Source organism: Bubalus kerabau, chromosome 5 (assembly GCF_029407905.1).
Source record: "Bubalus kerabau isolate K-KA32 ecotype Philippines breed swamp buffalo chromosome 5, PCC_UOA_SB_1v2, whole genome shotgun sequence".
Classification (NCBI taxonomy): domain Eukaryota; kingdom Metazoa; phylum Chordata; class Mammalia; order Artiodactyla; family Bovidae; genus Bubalus; species Bubalus kerabau.
This window is the reverse complement of record NC_073628.1, coordinates 58,556,085-58,581,675: the sequence shown is the minus strand read 5'-3', so window position 1 is coordinate 58,581,675 and position 25,591 is coordinate 58,556,085. Positions and strand designations below refer to the sequence as shown.

The 25,591-nt window shown below is 44.7% G+C and overlaps 1 protein-coding gene and 1 pseudogene across 1 annotated transcript; both read right to left on the bottom strand.

Annotated features, from left to right (window-relative positions):
• Positions 1 to 1,397: 1,397 nt before the first annotated feature.
• LOC129654231 (integral membrane protein 2C-like) lies at positions 1,398 to 5,614 on the bottom strand (annotated as a pseudogene).
• Positions 5,615 to 9,395: 3,781 nt separating this feature from the next.
• Positions 9,396 to 12,469, bottom strand: IL20 (interleukin 20). Its single transcript, XM_055583748.1, has 5 exons — positions 12,311 to 12,469; positions 11,965 to 12,030; positions 11,702 to 11,854; positions 10,965 to 11,039; positions 9,396 to 9,473 (listed from the first exon to the last, which is right to left on the bottom strand). Exons 1-5 carry the CDS (start codon positions 12,467 to 12,469, stop codon positions 9,396 to 9,398), a joined length of 531 nt encoding a protein of 176 aa, XP_055439723.1.
• Positions 12,470 to 25,591: the final 13,122 nt, after the last annotated feature.

Here is a 25,591-nt window from a genome sequence, read left to right as displayed (position 1 = left end):
TGGGTCTCCCACATTCCAGGCAGACGCTTTAACCTCTGAGCCACCAGGGAAGCCCTGCCATGGCTTTATATGCCATGGCTTTATATGTCTTCAAATATAATAATATTAATCCTTCAATTTTGTTCTTTTTCAGTTATTTTGATTATTTTAAGTTTGTTGCATTTTAATATGAATTTTAAAGTGAACTTGTCAGTTTCTACCTTAAAAAAAGGCTACTGAAATTTTTATACTGACTGTATTGAATATATAGATCAATTTGGGGAAAATTATCATCTTAATAATTATCAAGACCTAAGAATATGGTATATCTATCCATTATTTATTATTTTTAAATATTTAAATATTTCTTTATTTGCTTGTGCCAGGTCTCTTAGTTGTGGCACAGGGAATCTTCAATCTTCCTTGCAGCATGTGGGATCCAGTGATCCATCCCAGGCACCCTGCACTGGGTGTGTGGACCATCAGGGAAATTCCTCCATTATTTAGATAATCTTTCATTTCGCCAGCAATGATTTACAGTTTTCAGTAAAGAGCTCTTTTACATCTTTTTTTTTTTTTTCCAGAAGTCAAAGATTCTACAAACACTTATGAAAAGAGACCTGATTGAGAAAATATACAAAACATTTAAGTTTCATCTCCAGAGAGCACTGAAGTCTGACAGGAGAAATGGGACTGAGAATGGTTAACATGTAAAATGACCAGTAAAAATATGCAAAAGTGAGAGGGAAAAGGAAAATAATGCTGCATTGCCCAAAGCAGAGGGGGACGGAATTTTAGAACAAAGAAGAGGCTGGGTGCACAAGTACCAGGTGGCTGTTCCTCTCCTTCCCCCAGGTATCTTCCAAAACAGCCCTGAGCTGCAGAGCAGGGAGCCACCCCCTCAGCAGGACCTACACACCGCTCTCTTCTCACTGCTCATCTCGCCCAGCTGCCAGTAGACAGGATGAAAAGAGAACCGCTCCACCCCAAGCTGTTCCTCTGTGACTGTGGCTTAGGGGATCCTCCTTGAGCTCCTGCCCTTCCAGCCCCGACTCCTTCCTTCTTTGGTTCCACTGGGAAGTTGATTGTGCTTGACAGACTCATCCCACCCCCCCCAAACTCAGGCTCCCACTGGTGGCTGGAGGCACTGACATGAGTCCTGGAGAGATCCCCAGGACAGCCACCATCCCTGGGCTCTGGAGGAGGGGGTGGGGGGCGCCATTCCTGGGCACATTTCCTCCATCCTCAGCTCGGGCCCGGGAGTCAGCACTGGCGAGGAAGTGTGTTTGGCAAGGTGCCTTTCAGGACTCTCCAAGCTGTGCAGACATCCCTGAACCCACTCCCTCTCCTCACCCCAACACCCGGCCAGGCCTGGTCCTTCCAGCCAATCCTTCTTTGGCTGCCAGTCAGGACCCCAGTCACCTGACCTCATAAGGGTCACAGAAACCATCTTGGGGCGCCCCACCCACCCCCCAGGCCTGAGAAGTCGGCAGAGATGGTGGCCTTGAGACGTCACAGCTGTGGTACAGGGAGGTGAGCAGGGCTGGAGAGAAACGGGGACACACGTCCCATTTAGGGAAAGGTGTCCAAAGCATGAGCTAAGTGAGGGGAAGGAGAGCCAGGGAGCGGCCTCCAGAGAAAATGAGAGAGGGTCGGGGCAAGCCTGGAGCCCCGGGCAGGTTTCACACCACCCTCACCCTGGAATCTCCGCACCCAGGAGCTCTCAAAATGGCGGGTGGCCATTGCTGTTGTGGGCCCCTCGTTTGTACTTCTGCTTCCGGGTGACCCAGCGCCACCGCCTGTAGGTGTCCTTCCTGCTGCAAACAGGTGGGAGGCGAAGGAGGCCGAGGCCTTCGGTCGCTGACGAGTTCCTTGACCACCATCTCCTCCGGGGTGACGTGTGTCTGCGGAAAGTAGGTACCCCTCTGCACGTCCTCACCAGGAACTCCCAGAAGTTGCGAGGGGGCAGCAGGTTGGTGACGTTGAACAATGAAGTGGCTCCTGTCCAGGGAGAAGTCGTGATAGACAGTGAGCCTTGCTGGAATCGTGGAGGATGTCCCCAAACCAGGGCATGAGCACGTTGATGCCCTTGCGGTTCCTCTCCTCCAGTTAGATCTTCCGTCCTCCTCTAGCTCCATGCGAGTGCGGACCCGGGAGGACAGGGAGGACTCCTAGAAGACCCCACAGTGGAAAAAATTGTCTCGGGCCAGCTGAATGAGAAAAAGGATCCGTAGATGTGGACGGAGGCGAACACCAGGCCCATGAGCGGCAGGTCCATGCCCATGGACAGATCCCCAGCGTCTTGTAGGGATGGTGAGGGGGCCCTCCTCCCAAGGGCTCCTCCCCAGCCAGGGTCAGCAGGATCTCAGCGCCCGGGGCGGGCACCGGGGCAGAGACCAAGGCCGAAGCCTTGTCAGTCTTGCCGGCCTTGATGAGGGCCACCCCCGGTTGGAAGCTGATCTTCACCACGGCCGCGTAGGCCGTGCGTCCGCCCTGCGCCCTCTGTTGGCAGCCACTCTCCTCTCAGCCCCTATCTGTACCACAGCTCTGCAGGCGCGGGAAGTTTGGTGCCCTTCTACATCTTTTGTTCTTGATTTAGCCTCAAGGATTTCCCACTTTTTGATGCTATTGTAAGTAGTATTTTTTAAGAATTTCAAGTTCCAATTGATTGTTGCTGGTATATGGAAATACAACTGATCTTGTATCCTTGTATCCTGCTGTCAAACAAAACTTTTTTATTCTACTAGCTTGTTGTAGGTCCATTGGATAGTTCTCCCTAGATGGGCCTGTAATCTATGCATAAAGACTGACTTCATTTCCAATCTGGGTTATTTTTATTTCTTCTTAAACTGAATTGAGATGTAGTGGTCCTGGAAGTACAGGGACCTGAGCTTTAATGTCAACTCTGCCATAACTCTCTGTGTAACCTTAGGCAAGTCACTTTCCTCTCTGAACCCCGGCTACCCTGTAAAGTAATTTGTAAGTCCTCTCCTCTCTCTAATGTTCAAAGAATGTACTCTGAAAGGTATTAGCACTCTGGTTGTAATCCACAGCTTCCTGCCTCCAGGCCTCTGAGTCCTGCTTTCTTCCTGTCAAGCAACTGACTCATTCTGCTCCTGACAGCTGGGCTGAACCAGAGTGTCTGTCACCTGTTTTCCTCCCAATCTTGCAGTGAATCAGGAGTGGCTCTACTAGTTCATTCTTTTACCAGTTGTTTTTCTGCTGCCTCCTGTTGACAAGGCCCAATCTGCAGGGTGGGTTATCTATTTTCTAGCAAAGCCAAAGCTGTTAATTCATGAAAAAATTGGCTGAGGGCCTCAAACATAGAATAGTAGTTTCTTTTCTTTTTTTTTTAACTTTTAAAGACACATTCCATTTGCCTGCTTTTGAATTTAGTCCTCATCAATAATGTAATTTTATACTGTGCTGAAATAAAGTAGGCTTTTTTAACACAGTCCTGTCCTGCAGGAACTTAAGAGTCCTGCAGGGGAATGGTCCATTCATTCTCCATCTGTATGGAAGAGAAACAGGTAGACAAAGTTACACTGGACTATGTTGGAGAAGACCTGAGTCCTTGAAAATAAGAAGTTGGGGCAATCCTAGGGCATGGTAGAAATGAAAGGTTCAGCAGACTTTTTTATTCTTTGAGCCACCCTGCAGCTGGATCTCATTCGTAGCTTTAGGAGATCCTCTGCCTTCTGATCCCACCCCTCCATCAGAGGGAAGCCTTGTCCAGTTTCACTGACATCACCTGGGTATTTCCAATTGATATGCTCACCTCAAATTCTGAATCCAAAGCTGGTGACACAGGAACCATACAAACCCCTTCCAGTCATGAAGGCAGCAGCAGCTAGATCTGATCTTCTGAGATAGATTTAGCACATCCAGTTTCTAGAATTCAGAATCATCTGTCCCAACTCTTTCATTTAATTTTGCAGTGTGGAGTAAATGAAGACCAACCAAAAGAGATCAAGCAAAGCTATTTATTCAGAGCTTGTTATAGAAAGAGAGTCAGCCACCATGACACGTTTCTGCAGAGACTCTAAGAGTTGGACACAACTGAGCAACTGAATGACAAAAGCCTGCAGAAGTAGGAAATCGTTACAGGAGAAAACAAGGAACTTGTCAGGTATGCCTTGACTGGAGGTTGTTGACACGAGGGGCCGTCAGAAGGCTAACTAGAAGCAGAACATCCTATGTGATTGGTTAAGGACACATTATTTGGCTTTTTCCGGTTCATGCTTGGTTAGAAACAGGACAAAAATTGAGGAAGTTGCCAGTTTTTAATCAAGTCCTGGCCATTTGAATCCAATGGCTACAAGAGTTATAGTTTGCCTTCATGGGCTGGTTGCTAGAGACTGTGGTCTGATTTCATACCAATCTAACTTACAGATAGCAGACCAGCTCCATAGGCTGCTTACTGCAGATAATGGGTTGGTTTCCTGGGCTGGGTGCTGCAGACTATGGATCAGAGTTCTACTTTTATAGAGTGTAGCCATTGTCCATCTTTATACGCACTCTCTCAGCAGAAACTGAGGCCCATAAAAGTAGAGTGGTTCTAAGGTTCTTAATCCAAGGTCTAAGAGCTTAAAGTAATCAGAGCTGACAGGTCAATCCTATCATTTCCAAAGGAACTTATTCTGCTTATTGAGGAGACAAGGTTCAGATGCCTAGAAGAATGAAGTTCAATAAAGATGTTATAGAGGTAAGTGGCACCAGGAAATTAATAGCTTGGAAGGAAGGCTCATCACTTTCCTCTCCAGGCAGAGCTACTGCTACAGCCAGAGCCTCTACTGACCAAGAGCTCCCTATATACTGGGCATTCCAACCAGCTAGCAAAGCGAAGTGGTTAAATGCATGGTTCACTAGGCTGCCATCTGTCTTCATATTTTACTTTCAGAAATATTTGCTGTGAACTTGAACAACTTGAACAAGAGATTTTACCTTTCTGGTCTTTAGTTTCCTCATCCATAAAATGGGAATAACAGCAGCACCTATCTCATCATGCTTTTGTGCAAATTAAATGAATGGACACTCGTAACACACTTAGAACAGTACCTGATACTTAAGATGTGCTTGTACAAGTTATTGTTTATTCTTCACATCAACCCAGCATGATAAGTAGTATAATGCTACTTTTCAGATAAAGAAACTAAGGATAATACTAAGGATAGCTATGTCACTTGTCCAAGATAGTGAGTTTCTGAGTCAGGATTTTCACTCGTATCTCTATGAAGCCCAAACTTATTATTCTTCACTACTGAGTTTCTGAACACAAGATGCCACTGTTGGGAAAGAAGTGGCTTATAGAGTGGGAAGCCATATAAGGCTATGGTATCAGGGTGTCTGCGTTCAGCTCTTTGTTCTGCCCGTACACAATTGCTTATCACCTTTGAACACGTTTTCACTTGCAAACTGGTAATAATAACGTATCTCACAGGTTTAAGGATTAAATAAGACAGCGTTTTAAGGATTAAATAAGATAATGTATGTGAAGTTTCCAGTACAGTGACTGGCACATAAGTACTTAATAAATAACAGCAATGATTTTAATTGTTTAATTTTAATTTAATGAATTGAAAGTGACAATTGCAAACTATTCTTTAGAGTCTGTCCCTTAAAGGCCCACCTTCATGTCCCCAAACTGACTTGACTCTCCACTGCCGTATTCCCCATTGTTGGTACTGTGATAGGTCAAGCGAAGACCAGAAAAACAACTTAGAGGAGGAAATGGGTCCTGCAGGGGAGAGGAATAGACAGGTAAGGAGTGGTCACATGGTAACATGGAATTCCAAAAGACCAAGGCTTCCCATGGCCCAGACTTTCAGAAGAATCAGAACGCTTCTCAAGAAACAAATGGAGGAACTTCATCCTCAGCTCTGTAGGTCAACCTGAGACATGCCCATCTGAAAGACTCACACTTGGCAGATAAAACTAGCCTCCTCTTTGCCATCAAGTGTCTCTTGGAGGTAGTAGTGTTAGTCCCTCAGTTGTGTCCAACTGTTTGGAGCCCACCAGGCTCCTCCATCCATGAGATTCTCCAGGCAAGAATACTGGAGTGGTTTGCAATTTCCTTCTCCAGGGGATCTTCCTGACCCAGGAATTGAACCTGGGTCTCCAACACTGCAAGCAGACTCTTTACCGTCTGAGCAACCAGGGAAGCCCTCTCTTGGAGGTATTGGTTCTCATTTCACACTGAGTTCAGTGAATTCTCAACTATTCCTTGAGAGCCAAAGCTGAGTTGCTGGTCAGACTGGTCAGGGAAACCAGGGGAGGGGAAACAAGAAATTCTGATAGGAGAAGGGTGATCATAATTAGGAATATAAAAGCAGAAAATGCCCTGTTTTAAAGGAATGTAAAGAACCATTTCTTCCATCACCCTGAAACGTTGATGTTATCAACTTGTTTTCCAGAAGAAGAAATTAAATTCCAAGAAGGTTAAGTTTTACAGCCCAAACCACTCAGGTAATGAGAGGGGAATCATGACTTGAATCCAATAAAAAAAGATGTAGAAAAAACATACCTAAATATTTCAGACTTGGTATCTGTGGGTGATAAGATTATGCGTGATTTTAATTTTCTTTTCTATACTTATTTGTATTTTCCAAATTTTCTCCACCGGGTAGTTGTCACTTAATAATGAGGAAAAATAAAGTTCTTTAAGTTTCATCAGGACCTGGGATAAGGGTTGGGAGCAGAGACAGCAAAGAAAGCTCACTATAGAAGCATTAGTCTGCTGTTTCTGAAACTGAGCAAGGTAAACTGCTAAGCTGAGATGCAGCTCAGATTGAGCTGGAGAGGGAGGAGGCAAGCAGCCCAGGCCAGAGTTTTGGCTCCTTCGAGCCCAGGGAAGCTCAGCATGAAAGGGGCCTGGACTGAGAACACCAACTTAGTAGTTGGTTCCAAACACAAAGACTTGATCCAAGAACAACCTAGACTGTGGGGCTGGCCAGAATCCAAAATGGAAAGGCCTTCAAAGAGGGCGTACGCACCTCCCTAGGCAGGACACTTTGCACCTATGTCTTCTTAACCCTTATAATAGAACCTCCTGCCCATTGTAATTTGTGTTGCAAGTAAGACCTCTGACACAAAAATATGAGAGCTTGAAATGAGGGAGAAAGCTGGGGCACAGAGAAGACTGCTCAGTGCCAGGGAGGAAGAAGCAGGGAAGGCTGATGTCCCTCATCCCTGCATAGCCCCTTCGTGTGGAGGAATCAGAGCTGTGGGTGATTTGGCACACCCACAGCTCTGGGGTGGGTGTGGCAGCGGGGGGTGGGGGTGTGTTTGGCAGCGGAGAGAAGGCCTAGGTTCCCACGGGCAACTTCCTGCTCCAAAGGAGTACAAGGTCCCTAGGTCATATAAGACTCAAGCTCATCCCTTTAGAAACCCATCCCAATCAAGCTCAATCCCAGTGGAAACCATTGTTTCCACTCCTGATGCATTCTCAAACTCCAAGCAGATATTATACAAAGAAAACTTTATTTGTAAAAATATATCCTGGCCACATAGGCTTCCATAGCTGGAAGAGACACAAGTCTGGGGTCTAGGAGTTGAGTGGGGTGGTCAGTAATTGTAACACAAGCCTATAATCTTACATCAGAATTCCTTCTTCCACAACCCACACTTAGTAGCCATTAGTTCAGTTTTAAATATCTCACAGAATACTGGTGGTCAGTAAATATATCCTTAATTTAATAAAATTCTAGCCACTCCTCTAGAATTTAGAGAGTTTGTTCACTCTATGAAAAACCTGCTCTAGTCAGCTTATAAATATAATCTGTGAGTTGTTTTTAAAAAGTCTCATTTTCAAATATAAAAATAAATAAGTTAAATAGAAAAATAAATAAATACATTAACTAATAAATACAACCAACAGTAGAAAAGATCTTACTAAAAGCTTATAAAACAATGATCCAGATTAAGAGTTCAGTTCTGTTTAGTCACTCTGACTAAACAGTCCTGTCCAACTCTCTGCGAGCCCATGGACTGCAGCATGCCAGGCTTCCCTGTCCATCATCGACTCCCTGAGCTTGCTCAAACTCATGCCCATCAAGTCAGTGATGCCATCCAACCATCTCATTCTCTGCCGTCCCCTTCTCCTTCCTGCCTTCAATCTTTCCCAGCATCAGGGTCTTTTCAGATAAGTCAGTTCTTCCCATCAAGTGGCCAAAGTACTGGAGTTCCAGCTTCAGGATCAGTCCTTCCAATGAATATTCAGGACTGATTTCCTTTAGGATAGACTGGTTGGATCTCCTTGCAGTCCAAAGGACTTTCAAAAATCTTCTCCAACACCACAGTTCAAAAGCATCAATTCTTCAATGCTCAGCTTTCTTTATAGTCCAACTCTCACATCCATACATGACTACTGGAAAAGCCATAGTTTTGACTATGTAGACTTTGTTGGCAAAGTAATGTCTCTGCTTTTTAATATGCTGTCTAGGTTGGTCATAGCTTTTCTTCCAAGAAGTAACTGTCTTTTAATTTCAAGGCTGCAGTCACCATCTGCAGTGATTTTAGAGCCCCAAAAATAAAGTCTCTTGCTGTTTCCATTGTTTCCCCATTTTCCATTAAGTGATGGCACTGGATGCCATGATCTTGGTTTTCTGAATGTTGAGTTTTAAGCCAACGTTTTCACTCTCCTCTTGCACTTTCATCAAGAGGCCCTTTAGTTCTTCTTCACTTTCTGCCATAAGGGTGGTGTCATTTGCATATCTGAGGTTATTGATATTTCTCCCGGCAATCTTGATTCCAGCTTGTGGTTCAGCCAGCCTGGCATTTCGCATGATAAACTCTGCAAATAAGTTAAATAAACAGGATGACAATATACAACCTTGACATACTTCTTTCCTATTTGGAACCAGTCTGTTCCAAGAACTGGCATTCAGTTCTAACTGTTGCTTCTTGGCCTGCATACAGATCTCTCAGGAGGCAGGTCAGGTGGTCTGGTATTCTTTAAGAATTTTCCACAGTTTGTTGTGATCCACACAGTCAAAAGGCTTTGGTGTAGTCAATAAAGCAGAAGTAGACGTTTCTCTGAAATTCTCTTGCTTTTTCGATGATCCAGAGGATGTTGGCAATTTGATCTATGGTTCCTCTGCCTTTACTAAATCCAGCTTGAACATCTGGAAGTTCTTGGTTCATGTACTGTTGAAGACTGCCTTGGAGAATTTTGAGCATTACTTTGCTAATATGTGAGATGAATGCAATTGTGCAGTAGTTTGAACATTCTCTGGCATTGTGTTTCTTTAATTAAGAGTAGAAACACTAATAACCACAATAAGGAAACAAATAATAAATAAATAATGGACATGGTCACCAGCACTAAATTACACAACAAAGAGACAGTGGTTCGGGGTCATACTTCCATGGGTCCTGAGGGCTGAGCCCAGAATACTCTAAGCAGCATCACTTTCATCCTAGTCCGCCTCTTCCATCCATTGCAAGAGAATGTCTAACTCCCCCAAAGCCTTCACCACCACTACCTGAGGCGGAAGCTGGAAGACACAAAGTAAAGAGGTGAGCAACTCATAAAGAGACAACATGGGCTCCAAGTTTAATCCTCTCCTTTTACTGGTAGGTCTGTCAGGGATTATAAATGGAGCGTATTTTCAAAATGAAGAGCTTGAAAGACATTATGGAACCTCAAGATCTCACAAGAGGGAAAATGAGGGAGTCTAGTCACACTAGCGGAGAAGGCAATGGCAACCCACTCCAGTACTCTTGCCTGGAAAATGCCATGGACAGCAGAGCCTGGTGGACTGCCGTCTATGGGGTCACTAAGAGTCGGACACAACTGAAGTGACTTAGCAGCAGCAGCAGCGGTCACACTAGTCTTACATAGGGAAACTAAGGCCCAGAAGAGTAGCAGAATTGGGACTACAACCCAAGCCTCTTGAATCACAGAGAGTAAAGCTGCTTTTAAAAGAAAGATATGTGTTTCTGTGTGTGTGTGTGTGTGTGTGTGTGTGTGTGTGTGTGTTTAGGGATTGCCTACTGTGCATCCTCCCACTGAACAAATATTTACTGTGCTAAGCACTGGACTGGCTAGGGATTCAGGGATAAATGGCACCATCACGACCCACGGGGAATTCAGAGTCATGTAAAGGAGACAAGCAGAAGCAGGCAATTAAAATGCAGTGTGGTGAATAACTGCTGGGGTCCCCTCAGGACGACAGGGAGGCACTTAACTCTCAGAGAAGTAGCCAGTGCCTTCCTGGAGGTGATACCTAGGCTGAGTCTTAAAGGATGAGTAGGTGATACTTAGGCTGAGTCCTAAAGGATGCGTAGGTGATAACCTAGGCTGAGTCCTAAAGGATGAGTAGAGTGTGCAGCAAACAAACTCCAGTCTTCCTGACAGAGATGCGAAGGCTTTGAGGTGAGAAAGAGCATGGCAAAGGCATGTGTGAAATGGTGAATGACTGTTTCTGAAGGGATGTATATGTGTGTGAAGGCTTCCCCGGTGGCCCAGTAGTAAAGATTCTGCCTGCAATGTAGGAGACGCAGGAGATGAGGGTTCCATCCCTGGGTCAGGAAGACCGCCTGGAGAAGGGCTTGGCAACCCACTCAGGTATTCTTGCCTGGAGAATCCCATGGACAGAGGAGCCTGGTGGGCTACAGTCCACAGGGTCACAAAGAGTCGGACACGACTGAAGCAACTTAGCATGCACACGTGTATGTGTGAATGTGGAAAACTAATGCCTCTTATCTGTGAAACTGAAAGGTCCAGGTGTCTCTGGGGTGACTTGATGGAATCACAGCTATTCTTTCTTGATTTCCAGAGCATCTTCCAGAGACAGCACCCTACTAAAGCCTGTATGGATAGCCCCTGGGATACCCATTAAAGCAGATGGATAGTCCATGTGCCCTCAGAGGGCCACTAACCTCAGGGCTATAGGATTTCTTTGAGTATGAATGTCCATCCCACCCATCTATGATCTCATTTCTAAAAACGTACTCATCCCAACCAAGGCCAAAATTGCATATACCTCTTCGAAGTGACTCAGAATCTGGCTGTATTTCTCTTTTGCTTCTTCCCCACAAGGGCATGACATATGGGCATGCTGAAAAGAATACCAAAGAATGATAGACATTATTAAAGATTGCAATCTTCTGCCATTGACATGAAGTAGGTAGGAGTTCTGTTCTTTCCACCTATAGAAATCTTTTCACACTTCTTTATTTGGGATCACTAAAGTGTACATCAGCTAGAAAAGGAAGCCAGAGTTTTATGCTCAAATATAGAGCTCGTTGCTTCTGTTCAGAAACAAGCAGCACTGAAGGAGTTTGTGAGCGCCGTATCCCTTCCCACCTGCACCCCTGTTCTAATCTATTTCCCTCCCAGAGAGCATCATGGGAAGAGCGAATTGGATTCTGAGGTCCTATCTTGAGGTTGAGTCTGGTGGTCTGCTGATTAGCTGCCTGGGCTCAGGATGCCCTAAAACACCATAGGATAACTCACAGAAGAACCATGATTTCATTCACATGTAGTGATGATTATTAGTGACATCAAAGAGCCAGCACTTCATAGTTCTTTAGACATTTTGCATACAGCATGTATCCAAAAGTCAATATAACTGAGTTCTTATTACCTAGTCACATAGCTCAACGCAGTTATTTTAGAACTCTCAAACTCAGTTTTTCCGTCCATTAAATGGGTCTAAGATGACCCTGATTGCTAAGTTATGTGCTGAGGTGGATCCTTTTACCCAAGACCCATACTCACACAGAGCCGGAGGTCCTTCTTGATGGTGAGAAGAGAGTTGGCAAGACGGCTGACCTTCCGGAAGATATGGTGGTCAGGGGGTTGATAGTTTTTGAATACCCTGTCCAGGTAAAGTCTCAGTATATGATGGAGGAGGCAGCACTGATCTGCAGGCTACAAAGAAGACTGGTGTGTTGGTGAGGGCAGGGTGTCCAGGGACAAGGTTGATGAAGATGCCCCCAACTCATATTTCCTCCCAGAATTCATATGGACCAAACACATACCTTTGTGCCTTGCAAAGACTGAGTCTTCCTCAAGATTCTGACATCAATGATTTCATCTTTGGCTTGCTAAACAGAAAAGGGCAAGGTAAGAAAGTACAGGTCGGTGACTTCCACCAGGATCCTAGACATCAGGATCTCCCATCTGCTCCATGCCATGGCCCAGTGGGCAGAATCCCTCTCCAAAAACACTTTTACATTATGAATTATAGATACTTCCTAGCAACATATCCTCCTGGTAAGGAGCCCCCAACCTGCTTCTTTTTGTGACCACCCTGCTGGAGGACAGATAAGTAGGAAAGTGGGGAGGCAGTCACAAGATGAAGGGTGGGGTGCCTCCCTCACATACCACACTGTCCCGAATCTCTGAAAATCCACTTCGAATTCCCTGAAGATTTGTGGTGATCACACAGCTTCCCAAATGCAGTGTTTTCAGCCCAGCAGAAGGTGTCCAGAAGAGATAAAACACAGCAGAAAGAAGACAGAGGGGAAGACCAGAACCTCTCATCTTGTGCCAGAATCTGGAGACCACAGGAGCTAAGAATTCAAAGGGAAGAGCATGACTTACCGATTTCCCCATCCCATCCCTTAATAAGCCAATGCCACCACTAAGGACTTCTCTCTCCCATCCCCCATGCCCCTCGAGAAACTTAATAGCTTCATCTGACTTCAGATGGTCTGGCCCATTCATTCAACTTACTAAGAAAGACTGTGAGCCTCCCAGAAGAGACGCCTTCAGGTGCCTGTTCAGAGCCTGCGTGTGGGTTGGTGCTACAGGTCCTGGTTCCTTTATTTTGTTCCCCTCCCAGCCCCATCGTCATTGCCCAGCAGGTAAAGCCTGGGGCAGTAGGCACTTGCAGTGAGTAGACACAGGACGACATCTCAGGGATAATGTCAAAACTTGTTTTGGCGAATTGACGTATATAGTCTTCCTTTCCAGAATGCCAGTGTAACTCACCCTTCTCCTCCCCTTAAACCTACAGAGGAACTGGGGGAAAACAACCACACAGAAGCTGTTCCTGAGCCACCAAAAGCATTTGAGGGAAACTGTCTGGATTTTCATGGCCGTCCCCAGGGCAGAGGAACTTAGCTCTACTTGACATTTGTCTGAGATCAAGTTGATTGTTTGGGGATGGTAGACTTATTTCAGCCCAGAAGCCAGGTAGAAAGTCAATGATTTCATAATAATCCTGCCAGGGAAAGACAAGTTCTGTTGGGCAATCAGCCTAATTCCACCTAACACCTCTCCGCCCTCCGGGGGTGGCTGGACTCCACCGTGCCCTCTGCAGAAAGACTGTAGTCAGGCACACTCATCCAAGAGTATAAGCTTTCCTAACCTTGTAACTCAGGTTCAAGATCAAGAAAGCGTTCCCAAGAGAAAGAGGAAAAGGGCGGGAAGGAACTCATTTCTTCTTGGGGCGAAGCTTGCTCTATAAGAGGGCATTTTATAGTACTTGCTGAGTGTTAAGATAAAATAATAATGGGCTGAGATTAGGAAGAGGAGAGTGAAGCACTTATCTCAGGCACAAAACTTGAGGGGGCAAAAGTCTCTTTAATCAAGATAAAGAATGTTTTAATTCAGTAGCAAAATTAACAAAAAAAAAATCCATGGTGAGCAAAGATCGACGATTTAAATAAAGACAGAATCTGACAGTGCCATGCCGAGCCATGTTGGAATCCAGGACAACAGGGAAAATGAGTACTAATACCTGTCTGTGCCATGCTTAGTCTCTCAGGCGTGTCTGACTCTTTGCAACCCCATGGACTGTAGCCCACCAGGTTCCTCTGTCCATGGAGATTCTCCAGGCAAGAATACTGCAGTGGGTTCCCATGCCCTCCTCCAGGGCATCTTTCCAACCCGGGGATCAAACCGAGGCCTCCTGCATCACAGGCAGATTCTTTACTGACTGAGCCACCAGTGAAGCTCAAGAATCCTGGAGAGGGTATAGCCTACCCCATCTCCAGGGGATCTTCCCGACCCAGGAATTGAACCGGGGTCTCCTGCATTGCAGACGAATTCTTTACCAGCTGAGCTAAACAGGGAAGCGCTCATATCTATCTATATATGATCTATCGAACCATTTATATATGTTTATCTTCCATCTATACCTATCTATGTATCTATATCTGTGTCTATGTTTCTGTGTACCAATAGTGATTAATTTTTCCCAGAAATATATGATGAAAATATCAATGATGAGTTTCTTCCCTTAAAACCAGAAAAGTAAAATTATAATAAATTGTGTTTGGGACAAAAATAACATATTTAAGCTTAAAAATAATGTGAGTTGTAATACAATTACTTTTCAAATTTTCAAGAATTTTCCACTACCTTAATATCTTGAAAACATAACATACACAAAATAATAAAAGCATATGTATAGGGGTGTACATCTTTACGCTTTACCTTAGGCTCCAGTGTGGCTTGGCACAGCAATAATAATCATTATTGCTTGCTGATATTCTCCTATGTGCCAAGCAATAGGCTTGGTATAATTTACTTCATGTTCACTTGGGATACTGCCACATACAGGAAAAGGGGATAAGCAAACTAAACCCCAAAGTATCAGAGAGAACTCTGGGTTAGAAAACAGTCCAAATGTGTGCTCTACAAATCTCCATCAATGTAGGTTATCCCAGTTTTCCCAACACTGAGGGGGTTCCAGAACTTCGGACTTTCACTGGAAATGTCACAGGTAAATCTGGGAGTTACTTACTCTCCATCTATGTGACCTTGGACTAGTTGACACACCTCTTTGAGTTTTCTTTTCTTAGCCCCAAAATGGTGATAATTCAATTTACCCCAGAAACTTGTTTAGACTTTTAAACAAATGATACATGATTTGTGGATCACACCCTACTCCAGTACTCTTACCTGGAAAATCCCATGGACGGAGGAGCCTGGTGGGCTGCAGTCCATGGGGTCGCTGAGGGTTGGACACGACTGAGCGACTTCACTTTCACTTTTCACTTTCATGCATTGGAGAAGGAAATGGCAACCCACTCCAGTGTTCTTGCCTGGAGAATCCCAGGGACGGGGGAGCCTGGTGGGCTGCCGTCTATGGGGTCTCACAGAGTCGGACACGACTGAAGTGACTTAGCAGCAGCAGCAGTGAGTGATCAATTCTTTTCAAAAAGATTTGAATCAAATCATTCAAATAGAGAATGATGTTGGTTGCCTTGAACATAGTAGGTGTGTGGTAAAAAATGTTCAATTCAACAATTTGATCAGCATGTATTAAGTACCCACTACCTTGAATGTCATACTAGGTACTGGAGTACAAAGATAAACATGACAACTCTCTATCCTCCAAGATATTTTGTCCTAATGAAAAGGACTCCTTTAGACATGGCCTTGGACACACCTGGGTAGATGACTGGGAAAACTGGACTTATCTCTAGAACCATATGAATTGTGTAGAGAGAGGGCGCTCTCTTACCTGAATTCAGGAAGGGCTGCTGTCTGCAATCTCCTAGGAGTCTGTCTCAAGCTAAGGGGCTTCCAATTATGTATATATAACTCCAGTACTCTTGCCTGGAAAATCCCATGGGCAGAGGAGCCTGGTAGGCTGCAGTCCATGGGGTCGCTAAGAGTTGGACACGACTGAGTGACTTCCCTTTCCCTTTTCACTTTCACGCATTGGAGAAGGAAATGACAGCCCACTCCAGTGTTCTTGCCTTGAGAATCCCAGGGATGGGGGAGCCTGGTGGGCTTCTGTCTGTGGGGTCACACAGAGTTGGACACGACTGAAGCGACTTAGCAGCAGCAGCAGCAAGTCACATGAAGGAAGTCAGCTCCAGCAGGTGAGGGCTAAAACTCCCTTGGAATTTCTCTGGTGACAGTGTACTTCCTCCCAGCCTGAGGCAGTTTAATTGCAGGCTGGATTACCTCAACACCTTCCTCCACTAAGAAGCACTTCTTGGGGATTACTTGTTATAGTTATTAGTTAAAGGATACCTCTTTCTTTCTGGCTCCCTCCCAGAAGGAAGGTAAAATGGTAATCAGGGCAGAAAAGATCCCTGAATTACAGAACTGAAAGAGAATTCCAAGAGGTGCTTTTCCCCCTCCTCTACACCCAGGCGTCCTAACCAGGTTTCTCCCCCACCCCAACACTGTGGACTCACTCCTGTTTTATTTTGCCTTTGCTTTTCCCACCATTTCTCTCCAAAAATGGTTACCCTATTTTCCCTCCATTCGTCATTGAAGAGTGGACCCCAATTCTTTATTCCTAAACTACATTGGCCCAAAGCAATCTCTCTCTTCTCTGACTTCCAATAGCAGATTTTTCTTTGGCATGTGAGAATCTAATGTTGCCCTCCGTGACAAGGACTAATCCATCAGGCAGGACCACCCCTCTAGGCAAAATTAAATTAAGGCACCTGAGATTAACCCTCCAACAATGCTTTGAAAACTCTCAAAATGGTAGAAAGATAATATATTCCTTTGCAACTTTTTTTCCTATTCAATATCTAAGACTCTGAAGTACTGTATTTAAGTCTAGAGATTCCATAGTTAACAGGAAGACTTTGGCATGTTGTTTTGTCTTTCTGGATTTCAGTTTGTAAATTGAGAGCAATGGAATAGATAATGTATAAGACCTTTTCTGATTCTGACATTCAATGTCACTATGATGCTTGGCTCATCTATCTTTGATCAGAACACTCCTTTTAATGTCTTCCTAAAGTTCTTTGAAAATGAAGACTATAACTTTCATTGTAAGGCTTGATAAATGTTGAAAACATGTGTGAATATCTAAATATCTCTTGAGTGTATGCCTGTTTTTCCATCCTTGTTGCTGAGTAAACAGTTTCTCATCCATACCTGTGATTGAAGTAAAATTGAGAAACATGGTCTAACAAGACATTCAGGAAATATAAGCTGTACTCCTGCCAGTCAGTTCCTCTTCATTAACCATGAAGAACCCAATTGTTTTGTTTTAAGTTACCTGTAATGATTAAGTCAACTTAGTTATTCACGTGCAATCTCAACTGACTTTAATAATGGAGTCTGTCCTTTTCCTATATCAGAATACGTTATTCTTTTAAAAATCTAATCAATAGATCCCATTCTGCAGTCTGTACAAACACCAATTCAATTTACCAGCTATTAAAAAAAACTTCCTCTGCCTCACCCTAACCTTTTTCTCTCTCTACACCACCACTTACCAAGGCAAAATTTATCCCTTCTTCCCACCTGTGGAGCTTACCTTTATTTTGTATACCTCTTCTGTAGTCAGGACAGTGAATTGAAATTTTTTGGTTATATATTTGTATCTCCCACTAGCTTGAGAGCTCCGTGTTCAGCTTCATGGTCCCAGTACCCAATGGCTCCTGGAAAGTGCTCAGCAAAGGTGCCTACTGTATAGCCCAAGGAACTTGATGACTGTTGAATTGACACGCTGATTTCAAGTTATTCTTTCTTTCTTCTGTAGCCTAAAACCACAGGATCTCAGGCTTAGCTGAGCCTGAAAATGGAGACTTACAAATTAATCAGTAATTACCAAACAGCCTAAAATTAGACTGAGAGAGGAGGATGGGGACACAAGAATGAAAGATAAGCTGGTTGGAGGGTAGAAGCAAAATTAGTTATGTTAAGGAGTTGAGACTTTATCCAAAAGCAAGGTGTTACAAGGGCTTTCAGCAAGGAGCAATTCAATTAGAGAGACACTAGAAAATCGACTTCAGGGAGGTAAAACTGTAGGCAGGGAATGCAGCCGCTGAAGTGCTCCCAGAGAGATTTCACTGTGGCTTCAACCAGTAGCAGCAGCAGAGAGAGAGATGTGGATGGACTTGAGGGAATTTAAATACATTTTTTAAAAAATCTGGAGGCTGATTAAATGTGTAGTTTAGGGCAAAGGGGAGTCAAGGATAGTAAAACTTGGGCTAGGCTGAACCATATCCGATTTCCATCTGTGTAGGTCAAGATGGTCTGATATTACAAATGGACTTATCTATGAAACCGAAACAGACTCACAGAGAGAACAGACTCGTCAACAGACTTGTCAAGGAGGAAGAGGGAATATACTGACTCGCTTTGCTGTATACCAGAAACCAACACAGCATTATGAATGAACTATATGGCGATAAAAGAAATTAAAAATAAAAAAAGACTGGTCTGATATGGGCCTTTTCGCATGATTCGATCAAATAATTATTATTATAATGATAATATATAGAGAGTATCCTAAGCCTAGTACCTGGACTGACATATTAAATACTGTAGACATTATAATCATAATATATAATGTGTATTATGTATAAACTAATACATGTAAACTGATTCTCGTATTCAGTTCAGTTCAGTCACTCGGTCGTGTCCGACTCTTTGCGACCCCATGAATCACAGCACACCAGGCCTCCCTGTCCATCAGCAACTCCCGGAGTTCACTCAGACTCACGTCCATCGAGTCAGTGATGCCATCCAGACATCTCATCCTCTGTCGTCCCCTTCTCCTCCTGCCCCCAATCCCTCTCAGCATCAGAGTCTTTTCCAATGAGTCAACTCTTTGCATGAGGTGGCCAAAGTACTGGAGTTTCAGCTTCAGCATCATTCCCTCCAAAGAAATCCCAGGGCTGATCTCCTTCAGAATGGACTGGTTGGATCTCCTTGCAGTCCAAGGGACTCTCAAGAGTCTTCTCCAACACCACAGTTCAAAAGCATCAATGAAATATAAGCTTTTTGAGGGTAAGAATTTTGTCTGCCTTATCTACTGCTGTGTTACAAATGCCTAGAATAGGGCCCAGTTCATAGTAAGCATTTAATAAATGTGTGTTGAATAAATTATTATCTCTTTGAGGTAGGTCTTATAACCCAACTTTCTGATGAAGAAACTTAAGCTTAGAAATTAAGAGGTCTTCCCAAGTTGCCCCAGCCAGTGAATGGCAGGACTTACTCAAAAAGCAGCATCTTTTCCTACTGTTATTACTGATATGAGGATACTAAGGCCCAGGGAGTCAACATGGAGATGAAGGAGAAAGTTGGTGACAGAATGGAGACATTGACCTAATTGAAATTTATTACTCTTTGCATTAAATTGCGTGTTCTTAGGGACAAGGGGCTCAGGAAGAGTGGTGGGAACGTGCCAGGGGACAGGACCCCCAGTTCTACTTCTAGCCCTGTGTACAAGGGAGAGACCTGACATGATGTCCAGTTGAAAGAACAGACCACCCATCTTATCTGTCTGAGAACAATCCACAAAAACAATTTTTCTCACTCTAGCACTCCCCATCATCCCTCCCAGGATTCCTGAATCACTGGGATAATTCTGTTCTATCATAGGCAATGCCAGCTGCTTAAGGACCCATTTCATAGGCAATAAACAGGATGGGTGTCGTTACTGAGTTTGTGAAGCAAGCAAGGAACTGTTGTGACTCACTCTCAAGTCCTGAAATCATAAGGTTTTCAAATTTCCCAATATAATGAAATTCAGTTTTTCTTGGAGCATTTATTTTTAATCATACCATTCTAAGAATATGTTGATTCGGTACTGCAAATAATTGCTGGAAATAATTGCAAATTATTCCCACACCTTCTGTAACATGACCTACTCAAGTTGTAACAAAAATTACTACAAAGTTGGACAAAAGTGAAGTAGGGTTTTATTGTCTCTTCCGTTTGCAAGCTGACCCCTGCCTGCTGATATAATCCTAGAACCATTAGAGAAGACAGTGGCCTGCAATGCAAGCATTTCATCATTTAATTTGGGGGGAACCCAGGGGGACCCCTGCCACAACATCACTCCTAGAGTATTAGAGCTAGAAGCGACTTCAAATGCATCTAGTCCAATTCCTTCATTCCACAAATGGAGAAACTGTGGTTCAGAGTGATTAAGTAACTTGCCCAAGGTCACTTAGCTGGTAAAAGATTTAAGCAGTGGAATCAATCAAGTACTCTTTCCAATAAATAACACTTTTAACCCATTGTGAACAGTAGGTAGCATCCCTTGAAAATGAGAGAAGCTTTCCTATCACAATTCTGGCAGAAGAAATAAATTTTCTATGGAAAGAATGTAGAGGGTGTTGATTGGCCTAAATGGGATCGAGAACCAGGAGACTTCTAACACTTACTTTCTCACCAACAACTTTCAGGGTGACCTTGGATAACCCAAAAACAGTCCTTACACTTCAGGCATTCACTGATTCATCAATAAAATGGAGAATAAAACTGACCTTGCCTGTCTGGCTCATTGATTTGCCAGTAAGTTTTTAAATATATGCCTAGTTATGCAAATCGTAAAAAAAAACAAGAGTAGATTTTGATTACTCTTTGTATATAATAGAATAGATTTTAAATTATTCTTTCCATAAACATGTACTAACTAAATGACTTCAATCTGCAAGACACTGCTGAATGCTATATTAGTGATGCCTTAGGAGGTCTCACGCCCTTGGCTGCTTATAGCCCCTCTGGGGGGACATCACACGTGCTTACAGAACACAGAGAAAACCAACACTTTCTGCTGGGATAGATTTCAGGCAGGAGGAGAAGGAGATGACAGAGGATGAGATGGTTGGATGGCATCACCGACTCAATGGACATGAGTTTGAGTAAACTCCGGGAGCTGGTGATGGACAGGGAGGCCTGGCATGCTGCAGTCCATGGGGTCGCAGAGTCGGACATGACTGAGAGACTGAACTGAACTGAACTGAGTGAGTAGAGGGTAGGAGCTGAGGAAAACAAAGGCGAGAGGCTCACACAGAAGAAGGTTTGAGCTGACCCTTTAAATGGACAAGGACTCTGGAGAGAGGTGAAGAGGAGGAATAGGGCATCCAGCAGAGATGACTAGGACGGCAGAGCTCACAAGGTGTTTGAGGACAGGCGGATGAACCGGCAGTGGCAGACCTAAGTTGGAAAGACGGCCGCATCATTGCTGCTGCTGCTGCTAAGTCGCTTCAATCGTGTCCAACTCTGTGCGACCCCATAGACGGCAGCCCACCAGGCTCCCCCGTCCCTGGGACTCTCCAGGCAAGAATATTGGAGTGGGTTGCCATTTCCTTCTCCAATGCATGAAAGTGAAAAGTGAAAGTGAAGGCGCTCAGTCCTGTCTGACTCCTAGCGACCCCGTGGATTGCAGCTACCAGGCCGCATCATTAAGGAGCACAAATATCCTGCCAAGGATTTCAATTTGAACTGGAAGTCTAGAAACCGAAGTTGTAGCTCTAGCCTCAGCCTCATCCCACTGTGTGGTCTTGGGGAAATCACTTCCCTTCTCTGAACGTGTTTCCTCATCTGTAAGTTGTGCAGATATAAACGATTTCTTAAGTCTCTTTCAGCTGGGCCTTTTGATCCTGTAATTCTTTGTTTTTGCCCTGAGGCAAGAGGGAGCCATGAAGAGTCTTAGAGTGAGAGACACGGTAACAGCTCTGCACTAACCAGGAGATTTTCAAGGGCCCCCACCATGCAGAGCGCACTGTCAGGGCTCAGCTGGAATGGATGGGGATGGTGTGACTTGGCAGAGAAACGGGGGTACATTTCTTGAGCACACCAAGCTAACTTTCAGGAGTCTCAGAACTGCGGTTTAGCGCCTGATCGGTGCCCGGGGCAGAGGAGGGACACAAAGGAAATAAACCCGGCTTCTTAACCAAGCCATTTTTGGGCAGGAAACAATTTTCTAAAAAAAAAAACAAAAAACAAAAAAGGAAACCCAGCGACTCCTTTTCTCCCACGGCAAGTCCTGAGTTGACAGTTCAGGGTTTTCCCTGTGTGTGATGACATCACACTTGCTGGCATCTGGGCTTCCTGCCCGATGCATCACTTGTCAGGGAAACACGTAGCAGTTAGGGTTCTGCTGGAAGAAGACTCAGCTCCCTGGGTGGGCAGGTGAACGCCTTTTCCATTCTCCGACCTGCGGCAGAGAAGCTTGGCCCCGCCTGCGCCTGAGGCCTCGGCTGCCTCCCTGCTGGGTAGGGATGGGCGGAGTTGCTGGGACTCCCTGCGAAGCTGCAGTGTCAGTTCCGGGTCCTCAAAGCCGACAGCGTGAGTGACGTCATTTCCCTTTCCTGCTGTTTTCCATCGTGTCTGTCTAACCAGCCCGACTTGCTGCCATCCTTTCTCCTGACATTTCCCCTGACGTATCCGAGTCCCCCAAAGTTGGCTAACCCCTCCCCGTCCTGTCTATAAAGTGCGAGGCACTGGAAAACCCTCTCCGAGACACCCAGTCTGGGAACAAAAATCCAGACAGGAGCTTGAATTAAGTTTCCTCATCTAGGAGAATCCCATGGACGGAGGAGCCTAGTGGGCTACAGTTCATGGGGTCGCAAAAGAGTCGGACACGACTGAGCGACTTCACTTTCACTTTCTTTCACCTAGGAAAATAAGGATGTCCTCAATTCTTTTCCTTTTAATTCCCAAAACAAACTGCAATTCTCCTTGTGTGGACACTGAGCTGGATGACCCATGAATACCAGCAGGAACAGGCTTAATCTCTTGGGACCTCTCCTGGGACCTTAGGGCATGGTGAGGGGAAGAGATGCTCTAATAAAGGAGTTCCTAATCTGGCAGAATTGATGCTTTTGAACTGTGGTGTTGGAGAAGACTCTTGAGAGTCCCTTGGACTGCAAGGAGATCCAACCAGTCCATTCTAGAGGACATCAGCCCTGGGATTTCTTTGGAGGGAATGATGCTGAAGCTGAAACTCCAGTACTTTGGCCACCTCATGCAAAGAGTTGACTCATTGGAAAAGACTCTGATGCTGAGAGGGATTGGGGGCAGGAGGAGAAGGGGACGACAGAGGATGAGATGTCTGGATGGCATCACTGACTCGATGGACGTGAGTCTGAGTGAACTCCGGGAGTTGCTAATGGACAGGGAGGCCTGGCGTGCTGCGATTCATGGGGTCGCAAAGAGTCGGACACGACTGAGTGACTGAACTGAACTGAACTGAATCTGGCAGAAGGAGAATGGGGAAAAGCCACATCTTATCTTTTCACTAACCTCTGGTCAAAATTTAACTTTTTTTAAAAAAAAATTTCAGAGGATAGGAAACAAATACAGACCACAGTGGTATTAGCAGTGCCTTTAACCTTGTTGCTGATAGAAATCACAGATATTGTGTCCCATTATGGTTGTTTTAGATATCTCAACACTCATCACTACTTAGAAATGTCAATAATTTGTAGGCCCACTGCTAGATCTTGTTAATGCATTATAGAGAAGCACATATAATACTAATTGTCATTTCCATATTTTGATAGCTGTTTATTAATAAAATTTATTTCCTTTGCAATCTTATATACTTTATTTTATGCATTTAAAAACATTATTCAAAACCACAGGCTTTGCTGGTGTGCCAAAGGGTCCCATAGCACACAAAAGGTTAAGAGTCTTTGTTCTAATGGCAGATGCAAAAGCCTGTGGGTATAGCAACCATACTTTCCCAATTGTGACAGGCAGTTTGAGAAGAATGAGGCTGTTATAAGGATGATGGAAATGTTTGTTATCAGGACGTTCCTGGAACAATTCCAAGTCTGTGTTCATCACGGCATAGGGAGAAGGAAGTGTCAGGATGACTTCTAAGGGCTAAGAAGTATATCAGGGGAAGGTTACTTGGAGAAAGTCCAGTTTGAGCGACGATTTGAAGAACTAATAATTTTATGAGCTTTGAGGGTGGAGAGACAGAGGCAGAAGCAGAAGGACCCTTGCTCCTTACAGACGAAAAGCTGCAACAGAATTCCTGAGTCCAGAGAGCACTTTGGTACCCGGAGGATGGCGCTTCTGTGGGTGTTGGGTAGGGCAAGGCGGTAGGTTTTGGAAAAGGTTGAAAAGAGTCAAAATGCAATGAACTGTGAACAACATTCTGAGGATGTTGCACTCAGACTTTTCATTTCTAAAGAATCAGTGACTGTTTTCTTTTGGTAAGCTGCTCAGGATCTAGATATCATCACATACATCCCAGGAACTCAACAAAATTGCTTATTGATGTCCCTCCTTAACTAAATTCAAAGCACTTTTTCATGCACTGTTTCCCTGCAAAGAGACTGAGCTCTCTGATGCCAACTACTCTCACAAAAGACTTCACTTCTAGCCATCTGGACGTAATCCCACTACTCCACGGTAACCACTGAGGGATGTTGTCTGCACCCTGTCTCAGGGGTATCTCATCAAGACTTTAGCTGTTCTTCTTGGGTTAGGTGTGGGGGGGTGTTTTAGAGGAATTGAGGAGGTGAGGGAGAGGAGGTTCTTTCTCCCCATGAGAAGTTGATCTTTAGGCAACCCTTAACACAGGGATGAGTATTCTCTTTATTTTCCAAATAAGGAAACTGAGGCACAGAGTCTTCTTTGAGTATCTAGGAAAGTGACCAGAGGGAGCTGTCCAGACCAAAGCCGTGCTGAGATAAACTTATCTCCTGGTATGAAAGCTGGGTTTTGAAACCTCTCCTGGTCCCAGTGCCTGAACCAAGCCTTAAGGCCACACAGAAGAGGTTTCTTTCACAATATTCAGTCCTGACTGACAGTGGTTCCGTGGCAGAGACCTGAGACTGGGCTAAGTTTCCATAACAGAGCTGCAAGTGTACAGACTAGCTCTAGAGCTCATAACAACTTTTTAAGACTATGCATGCATGCTAAGTCTCTTAAGCTGTGTATGATTCGTTGTGACTGTATGGACTATAACCCGCCAGGCTCCTCTGTCCATGGTATTCTCCAGGCGAGAATACTGGAGTTGGTTTCCATGTCCTTCTCTAGGGGATCTTCTTTTCCCAGGGACTGAACCCATGTCTCTTAAGTCTCCTGCATTGGCAGGCAGGATCTTTATCACCAGTGCTGCCTGGGAAGCCCTTTTAAGAATATATCCTCCCCCAAAGTCCTTGAGAGTCACTTAGATAGTAAGGATATCCAACCAGTCCATCCTAGAGGAAATCAGTCCTGAATATTCATTGGAAGGACTGATACTGAAGCTGAAACTCCAGTGCTTTGGGCCACCTGATGTGAAGAACTGACTCATTTGAAAAGACCCTGATGCTGGGAAAGATTGAAGGCGAGAGGAGAAAGGGATGACAGAGGATGAGGTGGTTGGATGGCATCACCGACTCAATGGAAGTGAGTTTGAGTAAACTCCGGGAGTTGGTGATAGACAGGGAGGCCTGGTGTGCTGCAGTCCATGGGGTCACAAAGAGTTGGACACGACTGAGCAACTGAACTGAACTGAAACTCCTTGGCCAAACATGACATGCTGACCCCTGAGTCCACCTCCAGGAATGATCAGTTGGCTTCTGCCACTGAGCAGGGGCATTTATTCACATCTGCAGAGGACGTCAGGTACATTTGGATGTACCCAGGATTGTGTTAGGCGTGAACAAGCTTCAGGAGAGTCAAGGTAAGAGTTTCACACTGGGATGAGTCTGTGTCAGAGAAAGGACGTGGGCAGGAGAGCCTGCAGGGGGCGGTCTGAGTAGCAGGAAAATCGGGAAGGCTACCCGGCCTGGCTGGCCAGATAAAACTTCAAGCACCTGTATGAGGGGCTCAGCTGAGAGCTTCCTGGAAATACAGACCCAGAAGACAGCACAGCTGGCCTGGGCCAGTGCCTTTTGCCTTGTCATACTTGCTAGTTTGAAAAAAAAAAAAAGACGTGAGAAGAAAGATTTCCCAAGACAATGGGAGATTTAAAAAGTTAAAATTTGTGAATAGTAACAA